The sequence below is a fragment of the Ammospiza caudacuta genome, chromosome 14 (assembly GCF_027887145.1).
Source record: "Ammospiza caudacuta isolate bAmmCau1 chromosome 14, bAmmCau1.pri, whole genome shotgun sequence".
In the NCBI taxonomy this organism is placed as follows: Eukaryota; Metazoa; Chordata; class Aves; order Passeriformes; family Passerellidae; genus Ammospiza; species Ammospiza caudacuta.
Window position 1 is genome coordinate 8,909,213 of NC_080606.1, and position 14,672 is coordinate 8,923,884.

Below are 14,672 nucleotides of genomic sequence, written 5' to 3' on the forward strand. Positions count from 1 at the left end.
TTTGAATTTCCAGGGCCTGGGATGAGCTCCCAGGCTTGTGAATGTGAAGTAAGAGAGGGATTCCTGAGAATGTGCAGGACCTGCATCTTTTAAAGTACCCCAGACATACTCAGCTGGAGGATAGGGAACTAGCAGTCTTGGCTGTAGCTGTTTATACAGGTTGGGCAGAATTTGGAAAGTATTTGTAAAAGAAATTTGTATTTCTGTTGCCTAAAAGTCTTGAGTTCCCAGCCTTGTGTCCTCCAAGCCCTTGTTACTCTGCTCTGCCTGATCTGAAGCTGTTCTGTCTCTTCCTTGCCCCCCTTCACCCCTACCATTTGTATCTGCATTTTGGGATTGCTTGCTTTTGTTAGCTTTCAACTGATGGACAGGTGTTTTATTTGCTCCCATGGGTTTGAGAAAGCAACTTTCATTGGGAATACTGCTGGGGGTAAAACTTGAGAGGCCCCACAGAATCTGTTGGTGTAGATGAATGCTGGGAAATAAGTTTTTTTTTTTTTTTTTTTTTTTTTTTTTTTTCCTGTAGAAAACCTGCCTGGTCTCTGCCTGCCTTTTTCTTTTCTTTCACATCAGCAGCCAGAGCCTGCAGGCTTTTGGGTTCACGTGCTGCTGAAACCCAAGCTCCTGGGCCTTGCTACAGAACTTAAAAGGTGTGCCCAGATCTTTCTCCAATGTCAAAAACATCCATTTTATTTTATCCTGGAAAGACTAATTTTTCAGGTTTTATTTTTTCCTAACCTTTGTTCCCTATGGAATGAAGAAAATGTAAGAAATGTAGTATTTCCAGTAGATAAAATTTTTGCCCTCCCTGTCTCTTCCCAGAGATAGTTTGTTTGAAAAATACTTTGCAGGACCACCACTGTGTTTGTAGAGAACATTAAGATAAATGTGTTTATAGATAAGCTGTGTTTAGAAACATATGGTTATTTTCATCAGGATGATAGGAGGGCTCATCAAAGTCACTTCAGTCTCTACAACTATAGCTAGAAAAGGGAATTACTTTAGTAAATCCATGGTTAGTTATGTAAGCCTGCTTGCATGATGATATAGTATCTCAAATGCATACTCTTGGTTTTTTAACATAATTTACTTTTACGATTTTCTACCTATTGCTTACTCTTTGTAATTCTGATATTTTTATAGCATTGGGAAATTCTTAATTGCCAACTGATTTATCCTCTGTTAGGGACTAAATGGGCAGCCTTTGGACTTCAAAGGGCATTTAGATTGCATTTGCTGCTTGGATGGGCCTTTTATGGAACTTCTCTTTTGCAGAGTTGTAGGGCTACAGACAAACAACATGTCTGAATTTTACTCTTATTACTTTTAATTTGTTTGCTTTGTTGAAGGTGCACACAGATGTACATGCAGTTTTAAGGATGTACTATATTCATTATTTTTCATTTTGACATAGAGGAACTGATTTATCACTAACATTTGTGCTAGCACAAGATGTTTGTAAATGGTACTGATGTCCTGGTGGTATTCTACATTTCTCATAAAGGATAAATGACCAGTCAAGAGTGCAAAGTTGTTAACAGCCAAGAGTAGACAATTGTATGCTGCTGGGACATGTTGAGACTTGATAAGTCCCACTCCCTGAAGATAGAAATAGTACACTAGAAATAGCATAGAGGATAGAGGAGCAGCTCCAAAGATACTTACTTTTTAAAAAAATATTTTTTTCTTAATTATGTTTGCTAGTATGGCCCAAACATTAGTTAACATTAGTTAACAACAAGCACCCATTGTGCAAGGACACAAACATAGTAGCAGACATCTTTTTCCCCTAAAGGAGAGCAATTTCTCTGTGATTCTACTCTTTGAAGTATTTTGTGGGTGGAGCATGCAGTGCCTCCCTGGTTTCTTTTGTGATTTAATTAACCAAGAAGACGCTATGTGCATGGTACTTTCCAAAGCTGATGTAGTAAATCTTTCCTAGAGGACTTAAAACACAGTGGGATGTCTCACTGTGCTATTTGCAGTGGCTTTACTCTGTTCTTGCTTCAGTCAATGACAAAACCTCCAGGGAAATTAGTGAGGATCCACATCCAAGCCAGCTCTTATTTTCAGGATCACAAAGTGCAAGGGAATGTCTACAGAGATGGAAGCTAAAGAGTTAATCATGTTGGTACTGTAACAGGTTGTCTTCTGACAGTTCCAGGAGATGACTGCATATGTTTTTATTTAGATACTCTATAATTATATAGACTTTCAGCTGTTTGGGCCTTTTGGCCCTTCTGTAATGTGTGATGAAGATTGTCTATTTAAAAAATAGGGTGAAAGCTTAGGTGAGAGCAAATGGGTTGCTGAGTTGTTTATCTGTGCCACCCCAAAAGGGAGGAGTGACCTTGGTGTAGATATTGTAGGTGACCTGGGAAAGATGGGTAAACTTTATACCCATGGGCCATCATGCTTTGCCAACTTTTGCTGCTCATGAGAGTGGTTCTTGGCAGATTCCACCATCTGCAGCTGATGTGTGCCATTGATTTTGGAAATTTAATCTGGGGTAAGTATATTAATTATCTGAACAGACAAATACTGAGTCTGTAGCCATTTTTTGGGGATACAGGCATAGGTAATTGTTTTTGTATAAAATAGACATGCCCAGCCCATCTGTGTATAAATTCCATTATTAATTAATTCCACAGTTATTAATGACAAGCTCCCAGAGCAATAATCTCTTTCTATAGGAACATTTCTTAAAGTAAACTCAGTTGTTAGTCACTCACTTTCATTTTCAGAACTGTAGTCCTCTGGTAATTAAGCATGGGACATCAGAGTTTCTTAATGAGTGACTTGATAATGTGACCAGGGATTTGAATACAAGGCACTGTGTGAAATTATTTAGTGCAGATTTGGAGTCCCTGCTGCTGTTAGGAGTGCTTGCATTCCGTCCCCAAAATATGGACTTTGTAGAGTAAGAATTGTCAGACTAATCTGGTGGTTGAATTTGTCCCAGACTTTTTTTAATGTTCTGTGTTGTGGGATGGGGATGCAGAAGCTTTCCTATGTGTGCATTCTGCAAATACTAGAGGTATAAAATGGCTATGACTAATAAGGATTCTTTATTATTTCTGTCACTTTGCTGTGGAGAAAAGTTGCTGTCTAGGTTTTTTCAATGTCTGTGCAAATGTGCATACCTGGGCATTCAGTGCTGAGGGCAACCTTTTCCTAAAGTGACAAGGAAGGAATCTGTAATATTCCAAACATTTTATTTTGTCCTATGGGCTAATCAAGGGAAACAAGTGCCACATTCCAGCTAGAAGCTACATGACATATTTATTTAAAATAAAATAAAAGTGTCAGATAAAAAAGGGATTTTCACACACTTCTCTCATGTGTTTAGGAATAACACTGCTTCTCTTATAGTTATAGAGGCATTTTCATCTTTCTCAAGGTGATTATTTCAAAAGAAGGAATTGTGCTATTTGGTTTTTCTTTCCTTGTCATGTTCAGAGTCATCTGTGGCAGGGAAGGCCGGTCTGCTGTACTGCTGTAGCCTTTGTGGAAGCTGAGGCAAATCCAGGAGGACCTAATGCATATCCTTGTTTCTTTGCAGGATTGTTCTGTGCTCAGGGAGGTATCCTGTGGGTATTTCTGAGGCTTTCTCTGAGCAAAGCCAGCATGTGCCCAAGTTCATCTCTGTTAAGCAGGGCATTCAGCTGTGTTCTTTAGTTCCAATGATGTCAGAATTAAGCATGGAATTGTAGAATGGATTCCTTTGGGTTTTTTTCACAAAATATATATTTAACAGGGTACAGCAGTGTGCGGTCATGCTTTTGGGAAGGGCATGTTTTCATTAGGGAAATAAAGTAGTAGTTAATAAAAAAATTAATAGTAATGTGGATATGTGTGCCATATATGCACAAACAGAGCAGACCTGGGGGGATTTTGGTTATTTTTTTGGACACAAGTTGTTTTACTTCGGAGAGAATTTAATGGAAGAAACTGGAATGAAAATAATTGAAACCAATGGTATTCCTTTGAGCAGGATTGGTGATGGCTTCAGTGACATTGGTGGTTACACAAATTCTTTTACAATACCTTGAAGGATGCAATCAGAATAGCAAAGGATTAGACTCAAGTGCAGTGAGGGTTGACTGGCTGGAACTCCCAGTTTGCAGCTCCCATCTGTGTTTTGGGCAGTGTTTCATGCTGAGTCAGCTGAGCCTGCAGACCAAGTTGTCCATGTGAAGAAATGGCTCAAAAGCCCCTTGGCTCAGAGGCTCTGTTCATGAGCAGTTCCTTGTGCTCATCCTGCTGCCACTGTTACTCCCCAGCGGAAAGATCAAGTCCTTTGTTAGATGGTTTACCTGCTCCTACCTACAATTTTTGTATTTGCAGGCAGGTCCTTCCAGGCCATGTACTTTTATTCTGTTGCCTTGTATGTTGCTCTAGAGAAGTTGGAATGAACATTCTGGGACACCTCTTTTGGCATCACAGCTGTGAGGTCTCTTTATTCTTTGGCTCCAGTCCAGAACAAGCTGAAGTCAATGGAAATATTTGAATGCCACTGCTTCTTCATGAATCAACTGTACATAAATGCTTGATAGAGGTACACCAGGAGCATGAGAGGAAAATTGTCCTTACAATGACTCTTAGCTTTGAATGTCTTTTAATAATAGTTTCTCACTTTTATCAATACTTCTCAAATAGAGTGTTTTGGTTTTTTTCTACATTGAAATCATTATTCTTATGTAAGCCTGAAATAACTCAGTTAAAATCAGGATATATGTTACTCAGTTGATATTATGGCTGTTTAAATCTCAGAGTATGAGTTTTTGTAACAGTGCTGCTATGTTGTTTTTTCTTTTCAAGATCTTGGTCTGCTTCCATGCAATGAAATGAAAATGGTTTCATTAATTTCTCTTATAGTGCTGGAGCTTACCAGTAAAACTAATAACCTTTTTTTAAGTCTTTATTTTTTTCAAGAGCATATTCATCAATCTGAAAGGTAGAGTAGTAGGAAAAAAATCCCTTCCCTGAACATGCACAGAACAAGTGTGACAGGCTCATGTTTATGTGGGTCAGGTTACAATCTGTAAATGTTTGAATGACCTTACATTCATATATTTGAATGGGAAAATGTATTAACCTTTTCAGAAGAGAACACTGTTTTCTAGAATCTTACATGAAACCTTTAGAGTTGTGTTCACAAATATTATGCACATGGCTGTTTAGGATTTAAATAGCCATGGAGTGTCTGATGTCAGCTACTTCCCCTAAATGAAATACTCAGGACATGTACACCTGGTTTGGAGCCAACTGGCTTTGATTTGCTTCCTTTTCAAATGCCTTCATTCATAAGTGAGCAAAGTGATCCTCATGCTGTGAAAAAGAAACCTAGAAGTACATGGTGAACACAATTTTACACAAAATAAGGACACATCTTCAGTTTTTCACAAAGCTCAGTAAGTTTTATCCAGCTTCCTATAAATTAAAGAGAAGCTTCCTATAACTTAAAGAGAAATATTTCTTCTGACTTCAGTGGGATTTTGACTAAAGCCTTATTTACTACACTGCATCAATGATGGGAGCAGCAGGAGCCTGAGGGATGGAAAAAATCATGGATATTTGTCCAGTCCTCGCCCCTGGGAAAGACCTGACTGCCACCAAAGCAGGGGATTAGTGCTTGGAGACAGTGACTACTGCAAGGCAGTGAGCTCAGGGGGATACAGAGCTATGGTGAATGGGAACTTCTGTGCCACTGCTCACTCCTGGGAGCCATCAAATGGACAGAAACATGGGCCCCCGGGGCTTGTGAAAGTGGCTGCTGGAACAAGGAATAAGCTGGAGAAAAAGTTGATCGGAAGTTTAAATCTTTGAAGAATTCAAGGTTGAATAAGTGTCTGGGGAAGCATAATCTGACTACCTGGAGGCATAAAGCTGTGTGAAGAGTTTAAATGTAAGGCTAAGTGTCAGGAATAGAGATATGCATTGCTTAGCAATGGGTCCAAATCTCCATTGTGAAATGTGCATATAAGCATGGGAAAATATGTATCTAAGTGCTCTTCACTCTAAAAACAGGTTGACAAAGAAATGACCTCTCAGCAGGGTGTCCATTAAGATAAGGACCACGTTTTCTGTACTGAGCCCTTGCTGTTGCACATTGCAGACTCAAGTTCATGGTGACCATTCCTTGTCTGAGGAGAAAGCTTGGAGATGCTCTTACAGTCTATTCTATAACCTCCAGATACAGTTTGTCTCCTTCTCTTTGCTTTTGGGTAGTTTATAGGCTGGCTGGTAATTTTTGTTTTCTTAGCTGTTTGGTTTTCTTTTACCTCTACTTCATTCTTGATTTTCTGCTGCTGGCAGAATTGTCTGTGGTGCATTTCCCATTATGGTGCCTCTCTTTTGGTACCTTTCTTCAGTTCCAGTTTGGTGTTAGATCCTACCATAGGATTTTAATGAGTAGTCCAAAAGCCCCATATCTAATGGGGCTTCATCTGAACAAAGCTGCCACAATGTCTGCACAGTGTTTCATAGGATTTTTTAAAACTTGATACTTCTTAGATTTGCTTGAAGGTTGTTATGACTATTTTACAGCAAGAGATAACACTTCTTTCTGGATAGGGAAGTATGGGAGATTGGATTTAAGGCTTTTTGTTAATATCTGTTAATTCTAAGTCCAAAGGTGTTTAATTTAGCAAAACAGCTTAAATATCAGCATGTGTAGAGGTTTTTATTTATCTTCAGCAGAACACTGATCAAGTTATATCAGACTAGTTACTTTCTTTGAGAAAGCTGATTCAAAGAAGCTCAAAAGTTGAGAAGCTTGCATGAATTGTCTTTCATTTTTCACGTTCCTCACTGTCAGAAAATTTTAAAGGCTTTAAAATATTTCCTGTGAATGCTTTTAGTAAAGAAATTTTTGGCTCCAGTCTGAACTTGTTTTGGCATTTAGTTTGATCACCTTCATATGAGTAGCTTAAATGTTTATTCCTTTCAGAATTTCAAACCCAGGCACTGTATCTGAACATGCTGGACAGTGAAAGTTTCCTTTAAGAGGGGTTTTCATAGTGTGTGGCAAAACTACATTGCTAAAGGGGACCTTTATTCCAGGACTTATTGCAGGGCTTTGGGAAGCCCAATCCTTCAAACCTGTTTAGTGTGGAAGCAGGTCAAACTCTATAAACTAAATTCATGTTGTTAACTTTCATGCACTCTATTGGCTGGGAATTAAGCTTGTGATATAGGGACTTCTGATTGACATAAATATTGTAATTATTCTTGAAACAACTAATGCCAGTGCAGAAAATTGGGAATATATTTTCAGTTTAAATCCAAATCCAAGGTGGTTTCCTACACACTTCCTTGTACATGTGTTCTTAGTTAAAAACGCCATTTTCTCTCATCCAGTAGCTTTTGTTCTTGTGCTTTAGGGATGCAGCTTCTTGTTCTTAGAAACATGGAAGGGTCCCAAAATTAAATTTGTCTTGATAGTTCCTATTGATGTAAAGATACTTGTTTATGCAGGATGGCTGAGGCAGAAGTTGCTGTTACCAATTATGATCCTAGTCTAATAGTGTACTGAGAATCTCAAAACATCATCTAATTTCATGGGTTGAGAGCCTGGGGAAGCGCTCTGCACCTTGCAGAAGAGCACCAACTTGTGTAAATTCACTTGTCCTCAAAGAATTTCTAGCCCAATTTTTTCTGTTGGTGATTCTGAAAAGGACTCAACTGTGGAAAAGTTAAAATGTAACTTTGCCCAATTACTTCCCAGAAAATTCACACAACAAAGGTAATGTAGGTGAAAAGTGTTGACAGAGCAAGTGTTTTAATTAAAGAAGATCTTCTTCAGCTAACAAACAGTTATGAAATTCGATTTTTTCAAAATTTTTCTTTCTTTTTAGGGTGGAAAGAAGTCCTACATTGGGCCATGTGGGGGCCGCAACTGCAGTGCTGGATGCAAATGTTTTCCAGAGAAGGGTGCACGGGTAAGTTTGTTTACACTAATATAACTTGTCCTTGCCTCTTACCAATCTTTTTAGAAATAAATGAATAAATAAACACCATGTTAATATGTGTAATTCTCAATCTAATGACCTCATGAAATGACAAATTATGAAGACCAGCTGCATTTCAAATGTCCCTGGCCAAGATTTCAAAAGCTGTTCTAAAGATTTACAAATGGCTCACTTTGTAATGAGTCTTCAATAGAATCCTATTTCTTTATGGGATCTGAGCCCTAGTTCAAAAGAAGTCAGATGGTTTTTAAGTAGATTACAACAATTAAAATTAGGAAAATCAAAGTAGTGTGGGCTTCTAGTACAGATTTTGCCCAGGCATTACTGGAATAGCTTCTGTTTATTTGTGGAAGTGTTTTTGATTTGTGTATTTGGTTGTGGAGGAGTAATAACTCAAAATGGATCTAAGCAATTCCCTTTGAGGAAGTTGGTTGTGTAGCTAAAATCTTTCTCTCCAAAGTCTTCATTTGAAGAAGCCAAATGTTTAAGCAAGATTTCTGTAAAAATCTTTATTTCTTTTGCTTTTATGAGCAGACTACAACTTATCTTAATGCAGCTGCTTATCTCCTCTCTTAGGGGAATGCAGTAATTGATTTCACTTTGCCTTCAATTGCAATGTTAATTTTTGTCCAGACACCATCTACTTAATGTTTTATCTTAAGCTCTAGAGCATTTTAACATGTATTAAAATGAATCTTACAGATTTTGCTTTTGGAGATGAAAGGAGGAAAGAGCACACAGTAGGTACTTGAGGAATTTGAAAGGCTTAAAGAGAAGGGAAATAATACAAGTTGTCTTGTTTAATTAATCAGCTGTACTTCCTGAAATCATATTGAAAACTCATCCTCTGAGCAAAACCAAAAGAAATTAAGTATTATTTAAACACCAACAATCCTGATTTTTTTCCAGTCTATTTTAGTGACACGGTATGTGTATATGCAAGGCATTACTTTTTGGGTTGAATTTAGGAAAATGTTGCCATTTAAAAATGATTGTTTTAAAAATTATGTTTTTTCTAATTACAGACAGAGTGTGAATGCTTAATTGATAACTGGTGATGTGTTTGCTCTGGAAATATAAAAATTCTTTTAGTAGATCTTGTGGCGGAGGGGAAAGCATGTCTAAACAGATAAGCAGAAAAACTTAGCAAGGAAGTTCTGAATATACCCTAGAATATGAACTAAAGTGAATTGCTCAATACCTTTGTGATTAGATACAGTAAGGGACAGACCTAGTTTGGTTCTGGAACACAATATCCTGTAAATGCTTTGACCTTTAGACAGCAATGAGCATCATTCTTCTGTCTCTCTACATTCCTTGGTCCAACTTGATTGTTTGAAGTGGCCACAATGCTGTTGACCTTGCAGTTTGAGCTCTTGGCATCTCTTTTGTTAAGATGTCACAAAGATTTTAGGCTGTTTTCATTGCTGACCTGAGAACTCAGTTGGCTTTTAGCTTATTTCTTATGTGACCTGTATGGGTTGAGCATTTTCAGTCCCCCAAACACGTATTCCATCCTGCTGAGACCTGTCCATGGAGTGGAGTGTCTGCTACAAGTGGTAATCTTTCCCTTTTACAACACTACTTCCATCAAGTGTGCTGAGCCCTCCTGACACCTTCTTGGACATCTGCAGGCAGCTACTGGAGGCCTGCCATGCCTGAGGATATGGAGGTGACTGGCTGAACTGGGAAGGGATGGTGTGATTATGTATCCTGCAGCACAGCTTGTTTCTTGCACTGTACAGCCTGAGGCTAATTCCTTGGCTTCCTGCCTAGCTGCTTCCCCACTGCTGCAAAGCCTTTAAGTTCAGAAACAGAGACAGGACTTTGTCAATGCCCTGAATCCATATTTTGTGTAAAAAATGTTTCAGCTGTCAATTTTCCACAATTAACCAGATCAGAATAAAGCTAAGCTTTCTTTTTGAAAGAAGAAAATAGCTAAAAAGCACAAAAATGACAATAAGCTGACAGCTTAATGAAAATAACATAGACAATGTCCTTAAATGTCCTCCTTGAATGCACTTTTGATCAGATCAAGCTTTAAATTTTTTATTTAGGCAATAAAAATGTAAAAACTGCCTCAGACTACTTGATTAGTAAGAGATGTTTCTAGAAATGGGATGCAGATGTGTGTAATCCACAGGTGCCCACGTTTTTGTTTTTGCTATAGACTGCTGCTGTATGTGCAGGATATATTAAAAAACACCACAAACCGCAAAGAAACACCAACCAACCAAAAAAAAACCCACCCCAAAACTCAACAAACCAGTATAATCTCACTATCTGTAAGACTGACCTTGTTAGAAGAATCTCTATGCAGTGAGTCAGCAATTTGTGGAATAATTGAGATTCTTTTCTGAAGGAAGGGTGGTAGAGTGCTTCTCTAGCACCCCTTAGGGAACTCTCCTAGCAGTGTGGTAAGGCACATCTCCTAAAAGCACAAAATTTCCCTTCTGTTGTCTGAATGCTTGCCTTACATTTGAAAAGCAGTAATGTTACCTTGTACCAATTTTAGGCTGTGCATTGAATCTTGATATGATCCAATTTACTGTGAGGCCTGCACAAGGAGAAATCTGTTATGGAAGCATTTTCATCTTAGCCAGTGATTCAGAATTGGTTCTTTTATCTAATGATGAGTTAATGAAAAGCCTGTCTCTGTGTAATTCAGTGGCCAAACTCCTGGCCATTGCAGCCATTCTCCCCTCCTTATCAGTTTTTGTCTTGTAAAGATGTGTGAGTAGCAATCCAGTGATTTGTGCAGAAGTCCGGTTCTTCATGGAGAACTGTTGTCTTCACTGGAGGCTCCCAGGTAGGACCTTGTCTGGGGGTTTTCTCAGAGGTCAAGTTAAAAGGTTAAACTGAGAGTGTGGCTCTTACTACTGAAGTGCTCAAGAGGATATCTACACATGGTATGATAGGGTAACAGTAGATATAATAGCAAGTGAAGCCCAGAAACCTAGGAGTTTTGGATCTGGTTGTTCCCCTAAACTGCTTTGCTAGAACTTGTACTGATTTTGATATGAAAGTTAATGTAATGCTCTGCAAAGAGCTTCCCAGAAGCTGCATAAGCCCTGCCTAGCTGGAGTCTCTAGGTGAACGTATGCATCTTCTAAATCTCTTCTAAATGAGAGTGTCCCTACTCTCATTTTTCTGGCCAGCTGAGATACCAGTTATCCAGCTAAGGCAATTTGAAAGGGAATTCTGGTGTGATAGTATCCAAATGAACCCTGGTACATACAATTTTTTGGGACAGGAGACAGTCTGAACACAAACTTACACTGAACCCACTTTTGCATACAAGACTTACATACAGTCATCTTTAGGAACAACAACTGATGGGCAGAAAAAGTGCTTTATATTAAATTATGAAGCACAAGAGGAAAGGTGAAAGAAAATCAAACATATTAAATAAAAAGTTAAATGAGGAGGCGAATGTAAATTCTTATACTAGTTCCTATCCTAGTGCAAAGATATGTTCAGTTTCAGTGCAGGTGAGTGATCTCCAGCTAGAAGATTTTTGGGACTGTCAGAAGAATTTACTGTGTTTTAAAAAGTGTTTTTCATTCCACTTGCTCACTGTTTGTCCACAGTTTATGGGCAGGGATAATGCTGCTGAGAGTTTCATGCTGTATTGGTGGCTGTCTTGCTAAGAAATGCTCTGCAGATAAGTCAGCAGGGAACAGGAGGCATTTTTCATACTTTCAGAGTATCAAGAAGCACTAAATAGTTGGCTGCCTGCACAATTTCATTTTGCAGCTCATTTTGCATTTGTTTATAATAATGTTGGCTTTTTTGTTTTTATAATGTCATCAACTTTCAAACACTCACGAAGATAAAGTAGCAGACCCAGTCTTTGTTGCAAGTATACCTTCTCCTGATGCCTGTTCACTTATCTTAGAATTTATAACAATATTAGAGTTTGTTTTAAACTTTGCTCAACATGTGCTGGAGCTAATCTTTTGGGTTTTTTCATTCTCCCCCACCAAAAAAGAAATTAAGGAACAACAATTTTTAAATTGTTTCCAAGGCTTCACAAACTACTCAGGAGAGGCTGTGTCCCAGGCAGCTTTTACAGCTTACAGGTGCTGTAAATTGGGAAAAATTGGTATTGCTAATTATATATTTTTTCCCTGTAATGTGTAATCATGTCTATATATATATAATATGTTCTTTAAAACCCATTCAAATTTTATTATATTATCAATTAGAAAATTATTAATGGCACTATAGAACCACTTTTCTGTCTCAAAAAATATCTCCACAGAGACTGTTTCTAGCAGCTGGTGTGGCTGGAAAGGGGTGTATCTGTAGAATGAGGCAATTGGTTCTGGGGACATGGTGGACACTTTACACTGGTCCATTAAAGGACTTCTGGAGTGCATCAGATGTGCCAGGCAACCCATCCCCTGACCTGGTCCCACTCCAACAAAATCCTCTCTGTCTACTCCTTGACTACACCACAGGCTGCAGCAAAGCACTGTGAATAGGAGGAATTGACTAAGATTGAGAGATTTGCTGAAAAATGTGGTTGCTATCTGAATGAAAGGTTGATGTGCCCAGAGACACATGCAATGATTTTTGTGAAGTTAAAATGATGACAGTAAATGTAGTGTAAATTATCTCTGGGCAATCAGTTTTTGATAGAATAACTGTGGTATTCAAAGAAGCAAGAAAAGCTAGACAGATCCTCAACATCCATGCAGTGAACAGTGTAACCTGAGGTCAGAACTTTGGATGATTAATCTAATTGTTATCTAACATAAACTAATGTCGCACTGGCAAGAGATCTTAGATTAACTTTTGTCTGGAACTAATCCCCTCAACTTAATGCTGGGTGTACGAAGTGTCTCTCTTGTGATAATTAGTTGAAGATTGGTTGACCTTTCTTTGTTATGAGATTGTAATAATTATAAATGGTATTGTTAATAATGTTTGCTGATTTCTGCTTTGGCTGGTTAATCACTCTCTTTGGAGCAGTCAGAGATTTCCTGACAAAGAAACACAATTTCTTTGAAAGTGTCCACTCAACAAAATGATTCTTTTTTTGCAGAAGTGCTTTACACAAACATATTCGCTGGTGACAAAATTCTTTAATGCTGTTGGTTCAAACTTCTCTGTGTTTCAATGTGGCTTCCTACTCCCTGGCTTGACAAGCACTGTGGGACATAGTGCTGCCATTTGGATACCCATGGCCTGCAGGTTGACCAGTTAAATTCAAAACAGACTGTGGGATGCTGCCATTTCTTTCAAACTGACAATGCCAAGGTGTGAGCAGTGCTAAATGCACTCACCATGGATTCAGGTACAAGTAATAGTGGGATTGTTATCTGGTTAGTTTTGTAAAGATAGACTATATGTAAATAATGTCTAATTCTTGTTCCAGTTCCCTTCTGGTTAAACATATAAAATGCCATCATTTGGTTTGAGAAGAAGATTATCTATAACATTGAAAAATGTTGACCATCTGTTTGCTGTCATTAAGAAGTTCTGGAAATATTTTGGAAGAAAATGAGGTAATAGTTAAGTCAAACAAGTTACGTGCCAGCTGCTTTTTTTAACAACTGCCAAGGTTTGTTTTTTTTAAAGTAATAAAACAAACTTTGCCAAATGTAGCATTAAACAATTATTGTACTTGTCGTCCTGACTGAACCTAAATACACTGAGCTTAGCTCTCTAATGAGAACCATGCCAAATACTAAAGCAGCAGAAATAAAACCAAACTCATTGCATTTGAAAGGGTTCCTTATGCAATGGGTATCAAGACAAAACCTGTTCCTATGTGCAGTCTTGCATCATCTCTTTGGGAAGACTTTTCATGGGGACAGACCCCCATCTTTTTGTAGAATTCAGTATCAGTAACAACTGTGTTGAAGCAGGGTGACCATGGAGGCTCTGGCAGCAAACCCTTCTCTGTGATTTGGTTTGCAGTTTTGTCTGAGAGGACATGTGTACTAAGGGAGACTGAGTATATTCTAGGAAATATATCTTGTTAAGAAGATTTCCACAGCTTTCAAAACTAACCAGGATCCATGGCATTTCTGTGTCACCAGGGTGGGTGAGGTAACTCTGTGACCTGACACTGTTTTTCACTCTGCCTGCAAGGGCAGCAGATTTTGTAATTGCAGTGGGGACCTTTGAAATCAACCAGAACACAGGTCTTCAAGCTGTGCTCCACAGAGCACTTCCAGATGGCTTAGAAAAACCCAGTGAAGATGTGTCACTGTTCAAGTAATTGTGCTTCATGTGAGCTTTAACCCAGGATTTTTAAGTCTTTACACTGTTTGGGACGCAAATTGGGCATTTAAAAAGCTCCTTTTTTCATCCTCCAATACTGTGAGTTGTCTTAGTTTAAGAAGTTGTGTAGTTTCACTATATCAAGTGAATGTCCTTTTTGTTTCTGTTTTTTAGTCTGAAAGTTTCTCGTTTTCCCAAACTGAGCTTCTCAGAGGTGAGGTGTTACTGATATGGATGGAAGCTGAGGTGACTCCTAGAAGTTGTGCTTAGCTGGCACAGAATTGGGTTCCTCTGCCCTGTACTGTGATAAATCCTCCCAATCCAAAGATACTCGGTGATTCTCTGCTCTGCTGCTGGCGCAGCTGAGGGTGCAGGCACGTTGCCCCGGGAATGGGAACTGTATCATCCCTTGTTTGTCCCAGCTGCCATGGCTACCCCGGTAACCTGCAGAAGGAACGTGCTGTT

The 14,672-nt window shown here is 38.6% G+C and overlaps 1 protein-coding gene across 1 annotated transcript in view; it reads left to right on the forward strand.

Moving 5' to 3' along the window:
• The window catches only part of COL4A6 (collagen type IV alpha 6 chain), a 108,358-nt gene that overhangs the window by 28,819 nt on the left and 64,867 nt on the right, over positions 1-14,672 (forward strand). Inside the window, exon 3 of the mRNA XM_058814414.1 lies at positions 7,860-7,943. Within this exon, the coding sequence (XP_058670397.1) occupies positions 7,860-7,943 (84 nt within the window). The remainder of the gene's footprint in view (positions 1-7,859; positions 7,944-14,672) is intronic.